Below are 22,716 nucleotides of genomic sequence, written 5' to 3'. Positions count from 1 at the left end.
CTCGGCACCAAAGTCTGACCCTCTTATTTTCCCCTCCCCGGCCGTGGGGCGAGGTTGAGGTACGGTAACTCGGAGTTGGGACGCTCCCACACCGCGACCCAGAGCGGGAGCGGGGAGAAAGTGAGGCCAGGGTCTCTCCCCGCCGAGGACCGCCGCCGGGACGCAGGCCTGGGCCACGCACCTGCGCCCCTCGCCCCGCGCCCCGCCGCGCCGCGCCGCGCTCACGTGACCGGGCCTGGGCGGAGCCGGGGCGGGCGGGGATCACCTGAACAAGGGAGTCATGTGAGCGGGGCGGGGGAGGGGGGCGGGGCCGGGCGCGGTCACGTGACGCGGTTCCGGGGCCGCCGCTGCCGCCGCCGCCGAGCCCAGCCGAGCCGCGCACCCCTCGGGCTCCTGCTCTGCTCCCGCGCCTCTCGTGCTCCTCTCCGCCTCTGCGCCTCCAGCTCAGCCTCCGCCCTGGCGGCACGACCATGTCCCGGGCGCGGCCCCCGGCAGCCGCGCGCCGCTAGCCCCGCGCTCGCCGCGCAGCCCGGGCCGGCCGCGATGGGGGCCGCCGCCCGCCGGAGCGCCCACCTGGGGCCCGCGCCCGCCGGCCGCCCGCTGCGCTCCCTGCTGCTGGTGCAGCTCCTGCTGCTCGTCTGGGCCCCGGGAGCCGCGCGGGCCCAGGGCGCCGAGTTCCCCGAGCTGTGCAGGTGGGTGGCCCGCCGGGGCGCAGGCTTCGCTCGCGGTGCCCCGGGCGCGCAGCTGGGCTGGGTGGGGGGCGGGGGCGCTCTGGGGAGGGACTGGGCTCCCCGAGTCGCCTTTCGTCCGGGTTTGGGTTCCTCCGGCCCCGAGGGAAAGTTGCCCGCGTAGTGGCGAGGGATGAGAGACCGAGGGGTCGTGCGCGCGCGGGCGGGGGGCGCGGGGTACTCGCCGTCCTGGCGCTGGCCCGGGGGGCCGCTGCCTAGCCACTTGTGGCTGTCACAAAGTCCGGGGCGGCTTTGTGTGCGAGCTGCCGGCCGCCCGGACCCAGCCGGGTGTCACACTGCGGGCGCCCTCCGCCCAGCCCTTGCCCTCTCACAGCGGTGCGCCTGCGAAAGTTGGAGGACGCAGGAACTACAGCTTTGCTTTGTTCCCACTCCACGTTTTCCTCAAAGTTCCATCAGCGGGACTTTGGAGAGGCCCCTTAGTGTGGAAGGACACCGCACGAATGGCCTTAGAGTTGGGGTGGTGGTGGTTTCATTTGCTGACTGATTTCCTCCATGTAGGTTTTCCATTTTCTCTTTAAAGTAGCTTTTCTGCAGAAGGTGACCCCCCCCTTTTTTTTTTGATCGAGGGAATGGAGGGTGGTCATCCTGTATTGGCTTTCAAGACTTTACCCTTCACTTCTCCGAGCCCAACTTCCTGTCTAGTTGCTCACATGATGTCATTGTCTCCAGGGTGGATTATTCTAGTGGAGTCTTTTGCTCTGGGAATCATGATTGTATAATCGCTAGTCCCATCGAGGACTGTTAGTGTCCTATGCTGGCGAGGATAGGAGTCCCGGGGCTGGGGAACTGCCAATAATGAGAATTTTCTGACCAACCTTTTGTGGACTGTTTAGGATGATGGAAAACCCAACTTGTATTTATTTTTTAAACTTTGGTAAAAAGGAAGTGGGATGAAGAAGAGTTCAGAAAGACCAGTGAACTGGCGCTAGCAAGTTACATCTCAGAATGAAGTTGAGCTGGCTTTGAGCTGAACTTTGAGTTTGTGGTGAGGTTTATGGGATTCTTAGTTTTCCCTTGTATCAGACATGGTCTAATTCGTACTCCTGAGTTTAGAACTTGCAGATATCACTGTTCTAAGGAGACAGACTGAGTTCACAACAGAAATTCTTTGCAAGGTCCGTGTTCTTTATTTCTTTTCCCTTTTTGGGGAGGGGGAGGAAGGCAGGCTGGAGAGTTTACTGCACATTGTTTATAGGTTAGTTGGCTGCCCTAAGATACATATTACACAGTAATGAGCATGGTACGCAGAAAAGGGGGTCAATTTCTGCCAGGTCAGGCTGCAGCTAACATTTAAAGGAGGAGATTTTGGAATAATGGCTGCTGTGACCAGCCCTGTCCGGAAGAAATTAACTCAGCTGGGCTAGTGGTGTTGAAATCTTGGTCCTGTTAGCAAATTGGAATTTACTTTTTAATAGTTAAGGTTAAAGTTGGCTTTGAGGGCAGAAACATGTAAGTGGCTGATGCGGGGGTGGGGGGCCCTTAGTTTCGGGTTGCTGTGAGGACTCACAGCGTCTTGAATCTGAATCTGCATTTGTTAACCTCGTTTGTGAGTGGAACATGGCCTCTGGGTCCAGTAGGAAATGGCCTTTGTGTCTTCAACTTCGCACATGCTAGAGAGTGCTCTAGGGTGATAGGCATTGTTAGTGTGACAAATGTGTCCTCTGCAGTCTTAGAATATCTTTAAAGTTGGCATGTTTACTTTTTCTTCCAAATTTCCTTAGGACAGCAAATCTCCCTGTCCATTCCGGGGTGGGCTTGCACACATTTCTTTTCCCTGTCTTTAACTTCTCTGCGGTTTTGCGTTGAGACTTCTCCAGAGCTGTGCATAATGTCAGCTTTAAACTCAATATTCGGCTAAATGAAATTCTTCCTATTTGTTCCTGTTTTAAGTGAATACCTTGGCTTAAATACTTGTTAAGACTTTTTTGGGGGGAGTGTCAGAATCTGTGTACTTTTATGAGATAACGCTGGCTAAAAGTTCCTTAACTCTAGCATATATTTGAGGAACAGGAATGCGAGCTGATAGTTTTTTAAATCCAGTATGAAAAGTTCTACTTAGTATCACCAAAGCAGGCTGTGTTAAACTGCCTTTTTATTCTATCTCAGGGAGTCCATTTGTCTGAAATGTGAATAACCCACCCAGATCCCCCCCAGGAGTATGAAAAGCAGACTTTACTAGTGTTACTACTAGTGTTACTGTTAGTGTAGCTTGGTCAGGTGGCCCCAAGACCCCAGGTAGACATCCCCGGTAGACACAAGGATCACATCCCAAATATTTGTAAATTGCTTGTTTGTAACACAGAACATACTTTTTCCATTGAAAATTGTCTTGTTCGTTGTGGTTTGATGCCTAGGGCATTCACCAGAAACCCATCATCCACGCCACAGCTTTGGAGTGCCCAGACACTGTACAGCTTTAACTAGAGCCCTGGTAGTAAATTCTCTTTGTCTCTCAATAAAAGAGTTGGGTCCCAGGAAGCAACTTCTCTCATACCCAGCTCTCTAGAACCGAAGAGGGTACTTTTCATCTGCGGTCCCTTAGAACCAACAGGAGGGAAGTCGAGTCTGCTTCAGGGCTGCCTGCAGGTCACCTGCTGAGGCCCCTGGGTGAGGGCAAAGCTGAGGGCCAGCTGTGGCCCTTCTCTCTCCTGGGGTAAGGAGGTGGCAGGGGTTGGGTTCCTGGTGCAGTTAGTTATTGGGAGGGGTGAAGGAAACGGCGGAGAACTTTTTCAGCAGCAGCCTTAAGAATATTTGTGCACATGGAGGAGAGGACAGGTCTCTGTGGGTTGTGCACTGAAAAGCAGGGACGAAAAAGGCGATTTTCCCAAAGTGCATCTGGCTCTACGGAGTGCTTAATGTGTTGCTTCTTAGAGCGACTCAGTCGTATGTTTTCTAAGACTCGAGATGACTGCTATGCCAGGTGAGTCCTGTGCTGGAGAAGAAGTTGGTGGATTCTTCGTCAGTCAGCTGTTTTGGGAGGTGGTGTGCTAGTGGAAAGAACGCGTTTCCTGAAGGCAGTGTGACTGGCTGTGGGTCTGGCATGGAAGGAGTGTTAGTGCTGGGGAGGAATGTCTGGAGGTCAGTGGGGCTGGAACAGTGAAAGCAAGTGGGGGGAGGGCAGAAGCCAGGCCATGCAAAGTCATCAGAAGTCACCAAAAGTGACCAAAATGCTCTCTGCTTGTCAGTAGCCTTACTCATCACTGTGTGACTTACACTTTGGAAATTACCATTTTACATCATATGTAGTAGATGAGTTTCCATTTTGTTTAGGTGTTAACATCCTTAGGGGTCTTAACAGTTTGTACTAGTTATAAAATAATGCATTGGGCTGCTTGATTTAAGTAAAGTACTTTATAATTTATTCAGAACAAGTTTTCCCCCAATTGTTTGGGTACAAATGCTGGAAAGTTTTTATTATATCAGGAACAAGAGAATAATGAAGCCAGCTGGGAGTTGAGGTTGATTTAGTTGCTGTCTCTAAGGAGATTTTTTTTTTTTTTTTCTGCGATTTTTCTGAAGGAACAATGCTTATATGCTTAATTTGGGCCACATGTTAAACCTGGACCACATCCATTTGTGTGTGTACATTTCTTGCAACAATAAGTGTGTGTAGAAGCCCAAGGTTGTTAATTATGGGTACATTAGATCTCATGCATTAATTCTTAGAACAGCGTCCTGACAAATTCCTAGGAAATGAATTCCTGAAGGGATTTCACATCTTTTATCAGTGTTGCATAGAAGGATTTTAAAAAGATGGGGTTTGAGAAAAATAATTCAGATGTTCTCATCTTTATTTTGATCTCAGCATGTAAAACTGTATTGTGCTGGTCGGAGGATTCAGTGGGGTCTCAGAACTGAGACTTAGTGGCAGAAAGTAGCTCGTTATTTTGCAGGTAACATTTTTTTTCTTCTTCGTTCCACCCCCCCCTTCCTTTTTTGTTGTCCCCGCCATGGCGCTCTATCTCTTGGTAATGTCCCCACTGGTCATTGATGGTGTATGAGAAGGTGGAAGTAGCTGAGATTGGGTATACCTACGGGTCCTTTGTGTTTTCCTCGTAGCCGACTCATGACCATTGAGGGACAGAAGCCTGAATTTCTGCTGAGTGTCTCCTCATCTGTAATCCTGGCAAGGTGACACAGGATTCATTTATTCCCCAATAATTTTTTTTTTTTTTTAATTTCTTAAGCAGAGGGACAGTTGGGAGGGGCCAGAGCTGGAATTGGAGACACCACGAATGGAATGGCACGTTGTTGGAGTCCCAGAAGACTGTGCTGGCCGTGACTGCTCTCCCTAGGGAGGCGGCCACCATGCACACCCTTCTCCCGTTATTTTTGTGAGTTTTAATAGTGTCGTCTTAGTTTTGATTTTCTCTAAATGTTAACTAGTTTTTGGCTATTATTAATAAAGCTGTTGAGTATTTGCACATAAGATTTTGCGTGGACTTGTGCATTCCTTTTTTTCTTGAGTAGATATGTAGGAGTGGAATTGTTCATTGAATATGGTGAGTGTTTAACGATGGGGGCTGTTAAACTATTCAGAAGTGGATGTCCGTTTTGCATTCCCACCGCAGTATATGAGGGTTTCAGTTCTATGTCCTTGTCAGCACTTGGTCTTATCAGTCTTTTTAATTTTAGCCATTCTAGTGGGTTTGTTTGGTATCTCAGTGTGGTCTTAATTTCCATATCCCTGACTCATGATGTTGAATATCTTTTCATGCATTCATTGGAATGCCTAATGATGTTGACCATCTTCCATGTGTTTATTGACCATTTGGCCAGCCTTCAGTAATGTCTATTAAAACCAGTCTTTTGTCACTCCCCTCCCCAATTCTTTTGGGGAGGGGTCATCTTAATGAGTTATAAGAGCTCTTTATGTGTTGTGAGTACAAGTCCTTTCTTAGGTATGTGTAATGTGTACTATGAATATTTTTTCCCAGTCTTTGGCTCGCCTTTTCATTTTTTTAATATGTACTTTGATCAACAGATACTTTTAAAAATTTTGATGAACTTCAATTTATCTTTTTTTTTTTTTTTTTAATGGTTTGTGCTTTTTGTAGCTTAAGAAATCTTTACTTACGCTAGGGTTTCTCGGCCTCCGCCCTATTGACATTTAAACTGGGTAATGCTCTGTTGTGGCACTGTCTTGTGCATGGAGGATGTTAAATTGCATCCCTGGCCCCCACCCACTAGATCCCAGGAGAGAACCCCCTGGTCCCACCCCAGCTGTGACCAACAAAAATATCTTCAGACAATATTAAATGGCCCCTGGTGGACAAAATTACCTCCAGTTGAGAACCACTGGTCGATCAAAGTCAAGCAGATTTTCTCTTACGGTTGTCTAGAAGTTTTATGGTTTTAACTTTTATGTTTAGCCCTATGACCAATTTTTTGGGTTAATTTTTATGTATGATGTGAGGAGAGGCTGAAAGTTTGTTTTTTCATGAATATATTTAGTTCTGTTTACTAACATTTTATTTAGGATGCCTATAGCTGTTTTTAAGTGAGATTGGACTGTAATTTTCTTTGCCATGCTGTTCTTGGCTGAGTTTAGCATCAAGAATATGTTTGCTTTGTGGAAAAGGCTAGTTAGCTTTTAGTATTTTATATGCTGTGGAACAGTTTTTTATAAGATGGGTGTTTTCTCTTCCTTAAATTTTGGTAGAACTCACCAGTAAAACTATCTGGGCCTGGTGTTTTTGAGAAGGTAGAGTACAGTGGAGGTGGAGTTTTGCTTATGGTTTCAGTTTTACCTTCTTTATGTATCTAGTCAGATTTTCTAGTTTTTCTTGAGCCAGTTTACCAAAACTCTATATTTTCTAGAAAATTGTCATTTTAATTTTGGATTCATATATAAACATATACTGTGCTACTCTTACATTTTTGAAAATACTCTTTGTATCTCTAGGTAAATTAAAAAAAAAGTTCTGATGTTTGTGCATTTTTGTCTTCATATTTAGTAAAGATTTGTCTACCTTTTTTGTTTACCCAGCTCTATCACTGTGTATTTTCAATTTTATTAATTTCTGCTCTCTCTTAGTAACTTAGTCGAAAAGCTTAGATCTTTTATTTTAGATCATTTTACATAGTATGAGATGAATTTAAAGCTATATGTTTCTTTGTTCCAAGGACTGTGCCACTCAGAGCTTTGTTATATAGTTTTTTTATCCTTAAATTCTAAATAATTTTTTTCAGGATCCAGAAGTTCTAACTGTTTCAACTTCCTGAACCCACTAGTTTTTTAGAATCATTTTTCCCTAGGTGAATGGATATTTCCTGTGCCCCCCCCCCCCCATTGTGGCTAGTGAATGGGGTGGAATTTATTGTCATTTCCCTTGTGGCCTAGCACTTAGTCAAGTTGGGAGTGTTCTGTGTGTTTGGAAAAACTGTTCTCCATTTGGGTCAAAGTTTCTGTAATTGTGCTGTTCAGCTTTTCTTTATTGTAACTTATTCTTTGTCCTGCTTGACTTGTCTTTAATACTTTGTATCTGGCTACCACTTGGAGTTCCAGAAGAAAGTCTTGTCTCCCGTCTCCCAGCTTAGCCAATCTGTTGCTCGTAAGCTCTAAAGCTTTTCTGTTGTTGTTGTTTTTTCTCTTAATTTTTATTTCAACAGGGTCTTCAGTTGATGTATATTCACAGCTGCCTGTGAATCCATCTTTGTGGCTGCTGCAGCTTTCATCATTTCTATGAAGATAGGTTGTAAAGTTCTGCTCTGATTGCTCTATTAATTCTCTTTCCTTGGGCCCAGTTTCTTTTGTTGGGAGTTTGTCCTCGTTTTCATGGCGCTGGCGCCCTTTTGATGACTGGTGAGTCTTGATCGTGGTCTTGGCGATAAGTCTCGTTTTGGACATTTGTTGCCTGTCCTGGTGCAGCTGTGCAGGGTAGGGCTGGAAGCAGTTGTTGGATCTTGGCTCTAAATGGTTTCGGGGGAGGTTAGGGGAGGTTGGGGGATGGGCGAGGCAGGGCTCTGGCTGACGCGTCTCTGTGTCTGCTCTTCGAATCGCGGGACTTTTCTGCCCTCCCAGGTATCACCCCCAGCCTGTCCCTGCCAGGAGATAGCTGATAAACCCGTGTTGATTGCAGTTGGCCAAGTGCAGTATGTGCTGCTTGCAGCTGGAGAGAGGAGAGCTGGATTATTGAGTTGGCTCTGGCGAATCTCCTTTCTCTGGATCTCAGTTTCCTCCACGAGGGCAGCGGCTGTCCTGGGTTTGAATTTGGACCCCTCCCTTTACTAGTTATTAGGTCTCAGGACAGTTACTGGTCCTTCTAGGCCTTAATTTCCTTTGGTGTCAAATCAGGGTGCTAGTCAAGTTTTTAGGGTTGGTTTGAGGATTCAAATGCATTTCAGTGCCTGTCCCATCCTCAGTGTTCATAAACAGTGGTGGCGTGGCGGTGGTGATTACTTTCTGTCTGTAAGTTAGAGTTGCCGCCTTATCTTCATGATACTTTTAGCCGGTTACTCCGCACCCCCTGGGTTCTCTCTCTATTAGTGCCTTGGGGTTTCTGCCTCAACCAGAGAGCATTGCCTCTTGAGCCGTTTTCTGCGTTGGCACTCCATCAAAAGAGTCCTTTTGAGAAAGAAACATTTCCATCATTTGAAAAAGTTTAGAAACCACTGGACTGTGCGATTCTCGGGGTCCATTTTGCATCCAAAATTCTGTGGTTCTGAGGTATGCATCCTTCAGGATTCCTTCAGTTGTGAGTTGCAGAAAGCCCAACTCAAATTCCCTTAAACAAGGAGGAGCTTGATGATAGGAGGTGTAGGCTTTGGGCGGATGCCAGATGCCATATGTCAGGCCAGCCCTGGGCCCCTTCCTGCAGTTTTCTTGGCTTGTCTTCCTTCCTGGGGTGGCTGCAGCAGTCTACCGTCCAGGGAAGGAGAGAGAGCCTCCTTGTTCATCTCCTGTCGGGGCTAAGAAGCCCCAGCTGACTTCTGCGTTGGTGTCAGTGGTCAGCAGGGGTCCCTTCTTAGCTCTCCCTGGCCTTCCCTGGATGGGGTGGGTGGGTGGGTGCTGGATTGCAGGCTGTCTGTCGTAGGTGGGAATGGGAAATGAGAAGGCAAGCCAGGGGTGGGGGGGATGGGTGTGCAAGCACATCCTCGGCTCTGCCGTTCTGCTCAACTTCCAACAGCTGCTGCTGAAGAGGATTTTGAGGTGCCCAAAGCCCTGTGTCATCTGCCTATTTTCGTCTCTGTGTTAGCCAGTGCGGGGGGGCAGGTCGCGTGAACCCTTCCCAGCGGAGGGCGGGGGGGGGGGGGCCAGTTACTCCAGTTCTAGGAGCATGAAACTTGCCCTTCAGAGCAGCAAGAGACCTTCGGTGCGACTTTTCTGTTAGCTTTTGTATGCTCTTAGATCCGCAGGGGCAACTGTCCTTCTGTAAACGCACGGAGGGCAGCTCCCTTGGGTGGAGGGAGCAGATCCTGACAAGTATTGTGGTTCACAGACGGCGAGGCGAGTTGTAGGAAATTAGAGAGATCGTAAGGTGTTACTCTTAGTTTTGTTTTAAGGTATGGAGGCAAAGATTGCGGGATGTGGGAACAGCGGAAAGTGGCCTTTGACACCTAGTTGCCCGTGGGCAGCCTGGGAAGAAAATTTTCAATCAGGGCCTTTGTGCCGGAATGCTGTAAGTATTCCTCACGCTTCTGCGTGTGCTGTAGGAACGTGCACACGGAGAGCACACTCAGGAGGAGATGCACCGTTGGATTTTGATTGTGGGTAAAATTCATTTGTTGCCATCTGTAGTTTCTCTTCACTCTGAAACCAGTTACACGTTGTGAAATGGTTTTGTACTGAAAACAAGAAACTCCCCCGACACTCCCTACTCTTTGCCCCTGGTCTGAAAATAGAAAACCAAACCGCCAGAATGGAAGTGCCAAAGAAGTGGATTCCTAGAAGTGACAAGGGTGCATCTCCACTGAGTCACCCTCATTGTTCCTCTGAGCTCCTTCACCTGCTGTGTGCTGTGCATGTGTTCCTCACCACAAACAAAGTGAGAAGCCAGTGTGGCTCTCTTTTCTGTCTTTGTTGAGTTGGCCTTTGGTTGACACTGAGGGTGAGAAGAGCTGCGGGCGGGGCCCCTTTACAAGGAAGGGTGCACTTCTCCAAGGCCTTTCTGTAAGATGACGTACAAGCAGAGACCACGAAGGAAGTGCCTCATACTGGGGACCACGTATCAGATGCTCTGGCGGGGAGCACGTGAGCACGCTGATGTGGCTGGGACATGATGGAGGGGCTAGCATGAGTGTCTGAGGGAACAGAAGGAGAGGGCCGGAGGGAAGGGGGAGAAGTAGCTGGGGACCAGGTCCCATGGGCCATTTTAGTGACTCTGGCTTTTTTATTCCAAGAGAGGTGGGAGCCCTGGGAGGATATTGAGCAGAGGAGTGACATAGGGTGGGGGGTGGCCAAGGTAGAAAGCTGGGACTTTTGATAGACCAGGTAAGAGGTGACAGTAGAGTGGACCAGGGTTGTAGCAAACAGTGTGGTGAAGAGTGGTCAGAGTTGGGTATTTTGAAGGTGGAGCTGATGGATTTTCTGATGACTGCTTCTGGGATGTGAGGAGAGAAAGATGAGCACAGGGTTTAGTCTGCAATTGGAAGTTGCATTGCAAATGGAGTTGCTGTTTTGAGAGATGGGGAGGGCTATGGGAAAAGCAGGTTTAGGGAGAAGACAAGGCGTTGATTTGGCCATGTTGATGTTGAGATGCGTCCTAGCATCTGACTGGGGAGGTCGAGTGGGCAGCTAGAGCTGTGCCTTTGGGTTGAGGGCGGGGCCCTGGGCTGGGAATGTCCCTTTGGGAGCTGCTGTTGCGTAGCTGGAAAGCACTGGAGCGAGTACTTAGGGAGTGGTGGAGGCCAAGTCTGAGGGACCCTGTTCTTAGAGGTCTGCCGGATGCTGGGGAGCCTGTAGGGGAAGCTGATGAAGAGCTGCCAGGGAGATGGGACGAGAACCAAGAGAGCATAATGTTCTGGAAGCCCAGGGAAGACCGGGTTGTAGGAAGCAAGTGGTCGGGTGTGTTGAATGTGGCGCAGTCAAGTACCACGAAGACTGAGAAGTGACCAGTGGATTTGGCAGCGCAGAGGTCTTTGGTGATGACAACACGGGTTTTGGTGGAGAAGTGGGGGGAAAGCCCAGTTGGCTTTGAGGGAATGTGAGAGCATAGGATGTGCACACAGTAGGGTTGGAGTTTGCTGTAAAGGGATCAGAGCGATGGGTGGGTGCTGCACTGGCGTGTGGGCTCAAGGAGGAGTGTTGTAAAAAGCGGGATCTCTTACAAAAGGTTGGTACGCTGAAGGGAGTCCAGCACAGAGAGAAAGATTGGTGACCCAGGGTGAAGGGGGAGAAGGAAGGATAAGAGAGAGGACACAAAACCTGGGTGCTGTCCCCAAACGGGGGACAAGTCTGGCAGCCAGGGCACCACGAAGGGCAGGCCTCAGGGAGGGGAGTGTGTGAGGACGGCGCACGTAGACGGGTAGATTTGATGGGGACGCGGAAGTCTCTGTTTTGGTTTCCCTAGTGAGCCAAGAAGCAGGACATCTGCTCAGGGCAGCGGTTTAGCAAATGGCCGCCTTTTCTCTTCAGGTCACGTTTCGGTTGGTGACGCTTCTCCCGTGGCCATGTGGGGGAGGGCCACGCGCTCTGAGGCAGGACAGGCCTCGTTCAAGTGCTGGCTTTGCCACTTTCCCAACTTGTGGCCGGAGACAAGGTTGTGGACCTCAGAGGGCCGTCATTCTGTGTCTGAAGAGGGGCAGCACCTACCTGGAGAGGTTGGGTGCGGTTGAGGGACAGTGTTTGCAGATCATTCAGCAGAAGTGTGGGGCACGGGGTTGCCCAACAGATATTTCCCTTATTCTTCAGAAAAGCTCTTGAGGAGGTGAGGTAATGCTGTTCTTTTGAAATGAACTCATGGCGGCAATGCCTGGCCTGGCACTAAAGGGGTGCCCTGTGTGTGTGCTTCCTTTTCCCAGTAGGGTGTTAGGTTTTGCTGGGCTGTAGGTGCCAGCCTGACATTTGACCCCAGCATCTTTGGAGCAGAGACTTCTCTCCTGTGTCAGCCGCACCGGCCTGGTGAAGACTGGGCGCCTGATGCAGCCGAGCGGACTGCCCAGCAGCTAGGAGGGCAGACTCCCCTGGTAGCTCGCTCTCTGCAGGAATGGCACTGGGGCTCGGAGGGTTTTCTGGGACACTGGTGACAGCTTACGAGGGGACTGAGCATTATGGTTTGAATTCTGTGCCGTGGGCTGGTGGGTTGGCTTTAAAGTAGTTGAATTCAGGCATCCGTATAATTAAGGAGGTTTAGCCTGTAATCCAACTTTTCTTTATGTGTATGAGGAACAAAGTCTGCGAGCATCCAGGTAATTACTCTGATTTTAAAAAAAATCCTCACAGAGGGTTTAGGGTTGAAATACAGGCCTGCGTCCTGATATCGTAGAGTTGACCCGAGCAAAAGTGCCACGGGCGTAGCAGAGGAAGGACAGGCGGTCCTTTTTGAGAGGTTTGTGCTGTGAAGGGGCCCTTGCCAATTGACTTAAGAATTCCACACCTTGCATTGCAGTGGAACCTCCTTAGGAAGGGTATGTCCCGTCCTTTCTCCCCTGCACCTCTGCCAGAGTTTCAGATTCGTCAGGCCTCTGTTCTGGTGGCAGCTGGTGGCTACGTGGCCCAGGCGTGGGTAGGCCCAAAGTGGCTGTCTTGTCCTGAGAGATCCCAGGAGGCAGCAGGTGTTTGCGTGTGTGTGTGTGTGTATGTGTGTCCTGAGGCGTCCCCCCCCCCCCCCCCCCAGGTCTCTGTCTTGAGCTCTCCCAGCTCCGTGGAGATGGCCCAAGATAAGGGCCTGCCCCCTCCACTTCCTGGCCAGTGTTACGTGACATTCCTTTAGGAGGCTCTAAGCCAATGTACCTTTTTTTGTAAACTCCATTTTTAAGCAGCCTGAAGCCTTCTATTGATCAGATGAAAGCCTTAAATCCTAGTCCCTCAAAAGTTCAACGTTCCTGGTCATGCTTTTCCTCACAGTGACTTTGTGCCGCAGCTGAGTTTCATAGATGAGGAAGTCGGGGCTCGGGAGATCAAGCGTGTCCCACACAGCTGGTCAGGGTGGGGCGGGAGTCGGAGCCACGTCTGTGGGCTCCTTCCACTTGCTGTGGCACCTTTCCGAGTGAGGCTCACCTCCCTCTATTTCACACGACCTCTGTTAGTCACTCATGGTGCTTAAAACTTTGCTGGGCCACCCCCTTGCCCATCCCCTGGTGCCTTAGGCTCTGGTGCTGACTTAGAGGCTTGCTTACAGCTGGATCCCGCTCTAGCCAACTGGCTTCTTGCTCCTAGACCCTTTGTAACCACCCGGGAAAACCAAAGACTAATGTCTGGCACTTTCTTGCCTTTTTTTTTTTTGGTGCAGGCCCATATCTGTATCCACAGCTTTGTGGGTTTGTTCGAATAGGAAGTGAAGTACTTCCTGTATAAGCTTTTGCCATGCTGTGTCAAACTCATGTGTCCCCTGGCCTTGAGACCAGGGTGCAGATTTATCATGCCAAATCAGATTCTTCTCTTTTAGTGTCGGCTGCAGAAAGTTGTTGACAACAGTGGTTACATTAAGCTCTTGACATTCTGCTGCAAATGTCCATTTTGGAAATCCTGCCTCTTTCTGCGCCCTCCTTTCCCCCTGCGCGCCCCCTCCCCCCTTCTTAAGTTTAGGAGACTGTTCCAGATTTTTGAAGGTTAGCGAGCTGGATATATGAGCTGAGAAACTATCTGGTAATGATAAGGGGCAGAAGTGAGCCAAGCGATTTCCTGAATATTCTGCAAGAGGACTTGGATGCAGGCCAAAAATAGGAAAATCTTTTTTTGATGTTCAGGTTGGAAAGACTTTTCCCTTGTCCCTAAAATTTTAGATTTGCTGCTCACTCTGGATTCAGAAAAACATTCCTCTAGCCAGTGACTGTGCTGTGTGAATTTAGCCCACATTACCGAGCTTTGTTTTTTTTTTTTCCTTTTAAGAAACCAAATTATAGATTCACACATGCTTATTAATTTTATTACTGATTCCATCATACCTCTATATGGCTTTATAAACCAATAATTAATTGTAGGCCAGTCATAAAAATTTTAATAGCTTCATGACCATTACTCAAGAGCACATGAGGGTTCAGGGGGCTGTTTTGTGTTGGGGGGAAGGAACTCAGTTTTCTAAGTTTTTTTTTTTTTTTCCCTCTAAGAGGTTGGGCATATCCTACATTTTACAATGGAATTTTATGTACTCTATTTTAGATGTTAGTGGTTTTAAAAATGAAAGAAACCCAAATTCTATTTTGCAATATATTGCAGTTTTGCAGATATTCAGTGACGACAGAGAGGAAAACCTGAGAGGTGTCCCAGGAAGACACCAACCTCAACTAGTTTACACATTTTGTCCAGTTCTACTTCTCTGGCTTTTTCTTTGGAATTTTCTTTCTTTCGGACAGGCACAGTGACCTCGTTCAGTGGAGATGGCCCTGCATTTCTTCATTAAGCTTTCTGGACTCTGGGCCGTTGTGTTGGTCAGCTGGCTTTGTGGCTTCCTCCCTGCCCCTAGACGGGTGTTCTCTCGCCAGGATGGGTTACGCATGCGGCCTTTGCTGGAGCGGTTATTGGGAAAGTAGGAATGCCTTCCTGTCCCGGGCTTGGTTGACAGTATGCTTCTTGTGTGCCTCCTTCTCACTGGGAATCTGCCAGCACCTTTCAGGATATTATGAAATTTAAACCAAATGAGGTTAAAATGGAACCTCTGTGCCACCGAACAGACACGGACTGACTGTGGTAGTCCAAGCCACTCTCAGTGGAGGCCATGGGATTTGCAGTCAGGGGCCGACAGTTTTAAGCTTTCTTTAAGGGAAGGACTTGGCCTGTGTGCTCACTTTTTATGGTGAAATTAATTGTCCATGTTTAGGGCATATTTCAGGAGCAGAATTCACTTTAAAATCAGAGATGTCTTAAAGTCATTTGCCTTGTGTGTGACTTCTGCCCCCTCCCCTGTTCCCCGCCGGATCTGAAGGGGTGATGGTAGGATGTTTCCCAGTTACTGGTGACACTGTTGGGACTCTTGGTTGGGGTATCAAAGGGCAGCTCTCTGCCGAGCTGAGTACTCATTTTGAAGGAGAGTGAGTCAGAGATGAGTGTCCCTCTCAGTGAAGTCCTCAACCAGCTTGGATCCACAAGGGGGGGCGAGGGCAGCTGTGGGAAGGAGGCCGAGGGGAGTGATACCACTGGGTGAGGGAAGAGAGTTTGCAGAAGGCGGCACCTTTGGTGTGCAAAAGTGTGCAAAAGAGCAGCAGAAGTGGATGGGGGTAGAGAGCAGCAGGAAGTGTAAAATGTGGAGGAGAACTTGAGTTTGGAAAGTTACGGTCTCTTGGGCAGTGTGGCACGGGGCAGCCTGCATCTCGCACAGGTTCACGGTGTTTCCTCAGGGGCCATCCTCAGGTGGATTGGCTCACGCAGGCGGGATCTGTCATTTTAGTGGCATTTATTGTGACAAGATTTAAACTAAGTTCTGTGAACTGTTTTGTCAGTTGCGGTGTTGTAATTGAAACTATTTTCTGGGAAGTTAAAAAAAACTTTTTAAGAATTGAAAATAAATGAGGCAGTTCACGTTGGTGGTTAAACACTTGCCATTGGAGCTCAGATGGACCTGGTGCATTTCATAACTCCTTGACGTTGGGCAAGGGGCTTGATCTTCTGAGCCTGGGAATCTTTGGCTCCCGGGCCGAGGTGCTCGGGACGGTGGAAGAAGGGTGGCTTTGCTGGGAGAGCGGTGTCGTGCTGCCATCCTGGCCCACCGTGGCTTTCTTCCTGTGTTGGGGGTGGGGGAGGCCGTGACTGCCCCCAGGAGCTGTGCGGCTGGGGATGCCTAAGACACACGTGTGTGGGCCGTGCCAGGAGTGCTGGTGTAACAGCTGTGGAGCCAGAGGACTTCCTGGGTCTACGTGTGGATCTAGAAGCGCCAGGTGTGTACTGAAATGAATTTGGATTTTTTGAGAGTGGGAGGGGGACATTGGCTTACTATGCTTTACACTCTGGAAAGTGGGGTAGAATGGCAGGGATCTTGCTTGCTTTTGCTCATTTTCAAAGCCAAGGTTCTCACACAGATGGTGCCTCCAGAGGAGCAGTTCTACTGGGAATGGGCTGCCTCCTCTGAGGATGTTGGCCGAATTTCGCAAGGCTAGGACAGTGGGCAAGGCTGCTGGGTGCTGTTTTCCATTGACCAACTGCTTCCTCGGGCCTTTGCGGTTCTCCCTGTCCCACCTCCTTGTGCCCCGTCATTTCCCTCGGGGCCGCAGTGACCTGAAGACTTGATACTGGTTTGAGTGTTAGAGATTCAAGGAAATGCCACAGGGCGCTCATACTATCTTGCTGCAGGAGATCTTCTTATTGCGGACACATTTCAAATGTGCACGTGTGCACTCTTGTGAGTGTGTGTGTGTGTGTGTGTGTGTGTGTACGTACACTACATTTCTACACAGCTTGCAAATATTTTCTTCCAGAGGTTTGGTGTAGTATAGATTAGAAACATGCTGCGGTCATTCCTTCCTTTTTAAGTGATGTGATGAAGGTCTCTACACCAGCTGTTTCAGGTTGGGATTGTGAGTGGTGTTGAAGGTGCCAGCCTGGAGGGGCTGCCGTGTGGTAAGGGGTTATATCAACCCCCAGAAAAAAGCCAGCACTCAAATACTTTCATAGGATCCTCATCACTCCTCACTCCCATAACCACTTACCATTTTGATAAATCTTGACAAAGCAATTATGAAATGCAAATAGAGAAAAGAAAATCGAATAGAGCAACGTTTTTCTTTCTAGGGACACTGATTTCCAGATAATCAAGACAATATTCCCCACATTCCTTTTTTTCATCTCTTTTCTGCTCCCTAAACACACACTCTTTACAACTACCTTGTTTAAATATCACCTCTGCAAAATCAGCAGTAGATTTCTGTTTTTAAGAAAAGTATAGCATTTTAGGTACTGTGGGGATTTCTTTAGAGTTGATTCCTAGCAGTTGATTCATTCTAAAATATACCTATATATAGCTCTCTCATATACTTAGGATTGCAAAACACTTTCATGATGCCACTATTAAGGTTTTAGATTCGATGTCTAGTACCCCAGAAAAACATAGTCATGGCTCTTGAGTAAGAGATTAGCATTTTTCTTTAATTAACTGTAATTAATAGAAAAGTTTTACTAATACTTTGCAAATAAAAACACTAGCTTAAAATTTCAAGGAAAGATCCACAGTGTGTTTGAGTGGCCTTCCTTTGTTTCAAGTACAAAATCAGAACTGCCTCCTTAAATCTGCAAAGCCCCCCATGTAGCCAGCTTTCCCCATCCCCCACCTTGCTCCAGCCACACTGCCCTCTTTTCCATCAGGGTGCTGGTAAGTTCATTCCCTTCTCAGGGCCTAGTAGTGGCAGTGGCTAGTCCATCCGCTGGAATATTCTTCCCACCATATCTTCCCCTGAGTTGCTCCTTTTTGTTGTTCGAGTCCCAGGGCAAATACTATCTCAGAAGACTCCATCTAAAGTAGGTCCTTGTTCATTTCCCAGCACGCACAATTTCGTTTTTGCTAGAGCACTCAGCATACTAGTATGTGAATTTGTTTACCTGTTTATTTTCTTGCGCCCCCCCCCCCCCCAGTGTGCAGTTCTGGGGGGCAGGGATTTTCTGGTCTGCTTTGATCATTGCTGCACCCCTGAATTCCTCTGCAGGAAGTCCTTAAATATTTGTGAAGCAAATGAATAAAGGTTAGTGAAGGTCAAAGGAAACAGGCCTTTATTGATGACTTTCTCATGCCCGGTGGTACTTGGGTTATTTTCTTTTGCCTTTAGCCTTCCTGCCTTTAGGAGATAACTCTAAGGGGTTACTGATAAAGAAGCTGAGTTCAAAATGGGTGGTTGCCAGAGGGAAGAGGGGTAGGGGGATGGGCAAAATGGGTGAAGGGGAGTGGGAAGTACAAGCTTCCAGTTACGGAAGGAACGAGTCATGGGGATGAAAGGCACAGCATAGGGAATATGGTCAGTGGTATTGTAATAGCCTCGTAGGGTGGTAGATGGCAACTGTGGCGAACGCAGCCGGAGGAATAGAGATACTGAATCACTATGTTGCACACTTGAAACTAAGGTAACATTGTGTATCAATTATGCTTGAAAAAAGAAGCAACCTTCAGTGGTAACTGCTTATGAGCCTGGCTTTACCTCAAGGCCAGCTCTGTTGGAGCACACCAGCCTGTTTTTCAGGTTCCCAGCTGTGGCTGTCAGAACTAGGGGAGCATTCTGCCACCCTGCCTGAGTGCTTTTGTGTGCTTATGTCCCTTTGCTTCTTGGCAGGTAAATTTGATCAGTCCCCAGGCCTAGGTTCAGGAGAGTGCTTGGCTCCTTGCCTGCCAACAACCCCACTTTTGGGGCTCCTCCCTTACTGGACAGGGCTATAGGGGGAGGGGAGGGCTGCCTCTAGGCAGGGAGAGCCACGTTGCCTAGTGTTTTGTGTGTGTCCTTGTCCCGAGGCCCAGGGGAAGGGGGGCTCTGGGAAGAGCACTGCTAATTCTGTGAGCCAGCACTTTCTACCTCAAGGTGGTACTGCTTCAGGGAGATACACTCCTACACTTGCTGGGTCTCAGGGCTTAGCAACCCCCCTCCCCCGCCCTCCCGCACAACTCCCGAGTGGGCTGAACCTAAGCAATTCATATTTCACTTCTCTTCAGCAATGCAATTGAATTAATACAGTATCTTTGCATTTTGCAAGGAGCTTTTTAGTTACTTTCCTCATTTCCTGTCTTTAGCCTTGCTGAGGAAATGACCCCTGTTTTACAAAACGGACAAAACATTCTCCCCAGGAAGAGTGGAGAATTGAGAATAATTGTTTTGACAGAACTGACAAACCATTATTTTGTCCCAAGTATGCAGATTGACTCCTGAACAATTAACTCAGTATTTACTTTGCCAGAGGCTTGAACGGAGAGCGAGTTTTAATGCATGTTAAATGCTTGATGGAGTGGATCAAGCTAAAGTAAATTTTGTCCCGAGTTTGAGTCAGATCGTTGATTTATCGCACAACTTCATCTTGTCAATTTTGGATCTGAACTGTAGCCGTAAAAGGTAAAACCAAAGAGAATTGTCTTTCATGCCATAACTCGTTTTTATATAACATAAAGTTAAAAATAGTCCTTTGGCTTTTCAGCATTCCAGTGTGATTGGAAGGGTTACTATCTTATATTCAACATGATTCTTGAGCAGTTACCTATGAGAGTTGGTATTCTTACATTGTAGAATTTTTAAGTATTTTGATGATGGTCAGTCTTGCGGCAGCTTCAGGGCGGATTGAACCAGAGTGAGGTGGTATTTAGTGGTTTCTGTCCTGGCTTCTATTCAACTTAACATAGCTTGACTTTAGTATTTTGGCTAATGAAAGTATGTCTTCTAGGTTGTGGTAGTCTTAAGTAAATGTGGCTTGCATGTGAAACTAGGGGGAGAAGTTTAATTATTGGCAGATCAGTGACAGTGACAAATTGTTTTTCTTCCTTTCTAGTTATACATGGGAAGCTGTCGATACCAAAAATAACATGCTTTATAAGATCAGCATCTGTGGAAACGTGGATATTGCCCAGTGTGGGCCATCAAGTGCTGTTTGTATGCACGACTTGAAGGCGAGCAGCTATCATTCCGTGGGTAAGTAGAACTACCCTTAAATTGCTGGGTGTACAGGATCCCAATTTTGTAAAAATGACTATAGCTATCTACACATGTGCTTATATATGCTTATAATATGTAATATACATTTTCTGTTTTATCGTGGTTAAAAGTAACAATTTACATGTGTCCAACATGAGATCAAATTAGGTTATTTCCATCTAGTGGAATAATTATCATGAAGAATCATGAAGAATTATGTACATTTGTACTTATTGATACAGAAGGCTGTTTCCTAGATGGCTCTGCTTTCTCATGTTTTTCGTAAACCCGGTCTTTGTGATCTACTTAAAAACGTGCAAATGAGGTGGCCAACTTACAGCTGTTCTATTTTGATGATTCATGCAGGGAGGCCACAGGTGGGCCTGTTGGTCACTGTTACTCAGGTTTTCAGAAAGAGGAAAGGGAGTCTTCCTCTTGACTTTATTATTATATTTGACTACAGTATTTCTGGCTGATGAGAAAGTACAGTGTAACGGATGGATACCGGATGCAGACAAGCAAGTGTCACTAGGAGGATGATTTGTGAAGTTGGCATGGCTAGACAAAATTTGAGAATGACCTAGTTGGGTTGGCTTTGAAAGCCAGGCAGGAGAGTTTTTTCTGAGATGTAGGTAGTGGATCCATTATAGATTCTTTGTGACAGTAATGGGGGAGGTGATCTGGTAAATGTGTTTTTAGAAAGCTGGGCCCAATGGAATAGGAGAGGTTGGTTAAAGGAGAGGCCAGAGGTAACTAGCTGAGTTAAAAGCTAAGGTACAGGTTGACTGTGATGTAAACTAGCAGTTTCCAGTCTCATTTTACTCCCAGACACACATGAAACACATACTTTTCCCAGAGCTCCACACTCCCAAAGGGAGAGAAGGGTGTGCTAGATGGTGGATACTTTCTGGATTGTCCTGTTCTTCAACTCAAGAAAGCAAACTAGTTTGAATGAATGCAAATGACCTTACACTAGCAAAGAGATAATCTTGAATCAGATCTGATTTTGCCAGTTTGTATTACATAATAGAAATAACAGAATTTGTTACTATAAATTTGGTTTCATAACTAAATAACAACTAAATTTGTTGTGCATTTATGTGCCAGGCATTATGTTTTTAAAGTAAAATATCTTTAGTTCATTCAACAACTTTTTGAAGTAGGTGACTTCATTTTCCCTTATTTTTATAAATGGAGAAACTGAAGCACAAAATGGATACAGGAGCTTATCAGAGGTTGCATGATTATGGATTCAAATGTTGACAGGTGGACTCCAGAGCCTGGGTACTTATTCTGGGTCGTGTTGCTTTGTGAGTCATAGGGTCACATTGGACAGTTGCATAGCTAAAATGGGAACCATGATGGGAAATCCGAACTCCTGGCTGTGAGAGGACAACTGAGAAAGTAACTTATGAACTTGATAGAAAGGAAAAAATGTGAATTTTGAAAACAGCCACAAAAACTGGAGCTCCCGATAGATCAGAGGAACAGAAAAGCTAGTATAGCAGTAGATCAAAAATAAATGAGAACTTAAGTATAACCAAAAGTTGGAGTGTAATTTAGCTATTTGTCCATTAGGAAACCGCTTTAGACCTCTCCTTCGTATCCTATAACAGAAATTTCAGATCAGTTAAAATTAAAAGTAAAATGACAATAGAACATTGGGAAGAAACCTAGCAAAACAGAAAAATAATCTAGGGGAGGTAGGAGCTTCTCTCAATAAATGATAAGAAAGACAGACAACCCAAGGAAAAATGGCAAAGTCGGAAGACAGGCAGGCAGTTCACAAAAGAAGAAATCCCAGATGGTCAGTACAACTTCATTAGTAAGCCAGGTGTAAATGCAAATCAAAGCAATAATGAAATCTCATTTTTCTTCTATCAAATTGGCAGAAGTTTAAATGGTTGAATCATAGAGTGTTGGCAAGGAGCCTAGAAACGGGCACATGCCTGTATTGCTACGGGTAAGATGGTTTTCTGTAACTCTTTTGGGAAGGTAATTGTTGATGTGCTTTTTATGGTGCCCACAAAGGCTGCTTTTGTACTTAGAAATGAATATTAAGACCTCAACTTTGGTTTAAACAATACTACATTATTTTTGATTAAAAAAATCATAGATTAGTTCTTCTGTAGGCAAATGATATTGTTCCATATGTAAATCTGGCAGAGTTTAGCAGTCATTTTTATAGGACCCATGAACAGCAGTTGCAACCTAGTTGAACCGTCTTTGCCACAATTTAAAATGATTTTTACATTTTACCTATTTGAATTCCTTTTAAAGTACTTCATATGTCTGATCTGACAATTAGAACTTAAGCACTAATAATTATAAATTCCACAGTTTAAGCTTATAATATAATAAGCCTCAAGTTCTCTTAGATGTTCTAATACTGTGTCACAAGTTTCAATCAGTTGCTCAGTTACTACAACCTGTGGATTGATTGGAGTCATAACGTTAAACATTGCCAGGATGTAAAAATATCGAATACGTTCACATTCCTTGTGCCATCCCAAATGGTAATTCTTTGGTCTTAATTTAATTAATCTTTCTGAGGGTTAAAAGCTATGTTGATCTACTTCAGGAAGCCTGTTACCAGCCACAGAACTGAGGTAACATACCCACCAGGAAAGAGTGTTAATTGTGGTTACTTACCGCCAAAGCCTGGGATTCCGACCGGCTTCTTGTTGGTGACCTGGGTAGGACCCGTTGTAGCTACTGCATCAGGTGCCTTCATTTACTGTAAGGAAGCTGGCCCCTGACTTCAGATGACATTTGTATTGTTCAGTTCTTGTGTGCACTCAGAGAAACCTAGAACATCATCCAGGTTGATCGCTGGATTGAATTTTGCATCTCTGACTCTTAAGATGTGAAAATCTCTTTTCCTCTTAAACCCTGTATTCTTTCCTTTTCTTAAAACCATATAATTCTTTTGGATATTTAAGATGATAATCTGGTTGAGTTTTAGATACGACTCATGTTTTTGTCTTACTTACGGTCTCTCCTGATAGTCTGGCAATACCTGTTAAATTTTAAAGCCTGTATTCCCATAACATACTTCTGTAAATCCTACCAGTAGAGGAATTAGCACTGTACCTAGATTTTGGTACAAGGTGTATTTTTTTAGTAGCATTGGTAACTGTGGAAATATGCTGGCGCAACCGAACTGTATGGGGATGGTTCAGCAAATTGTAGTATATTTTATTCTATTTACTTGGTTAAGTCACATCTTAAAAGATATATATATATATAAATATATATATATATATAAATTATATTT

General features: G+C 46.4%; 1 protein-coding gene across 1 annotated transcript in view; it reads left to right on the top strand.

Annotated features, from left to right (window-relative positions):
- Positions 1-543: 543 nt before the first annotated feature.
- Positions 544-22,716, top strand: part of IGF2R (insulin like growth factor 2 receptor) — a 100,527-nt gene continuing 78,354 nt past the window's right edge. The window contains exons 1-2 of the mRNA XM_032408244.1: positions 544-692; positions 19,297-19,436. Coding sequence (XP_032264135.1) covers positions 544-692; positions 19,297-19,436 — 289 coding nt within the window. The remainder of the gene's footprint in view (positions 693-19,296; positions 19,437-22,716) is intronic.

This window comes from Phoca vitulina, unplaced genomic scaffold, assembly GCF_004348235.1.
Source record: "Phoca vitulina isolate PV1807 unplaced genomic scaffold, GSC_HSeal_1.0 scaffold9, whole genome shotgun sequence".
Lineage (NCBI taxonomy): Eukaryota > Metazoa > Chordata > Mammalia > Carnivora > Phocidae > Phoca > Phoca vitulina.
Note: the sequence above shows the minus strand (reverse complement) of the source record. Positions and strands in the feature narration are given on the sequence as shown.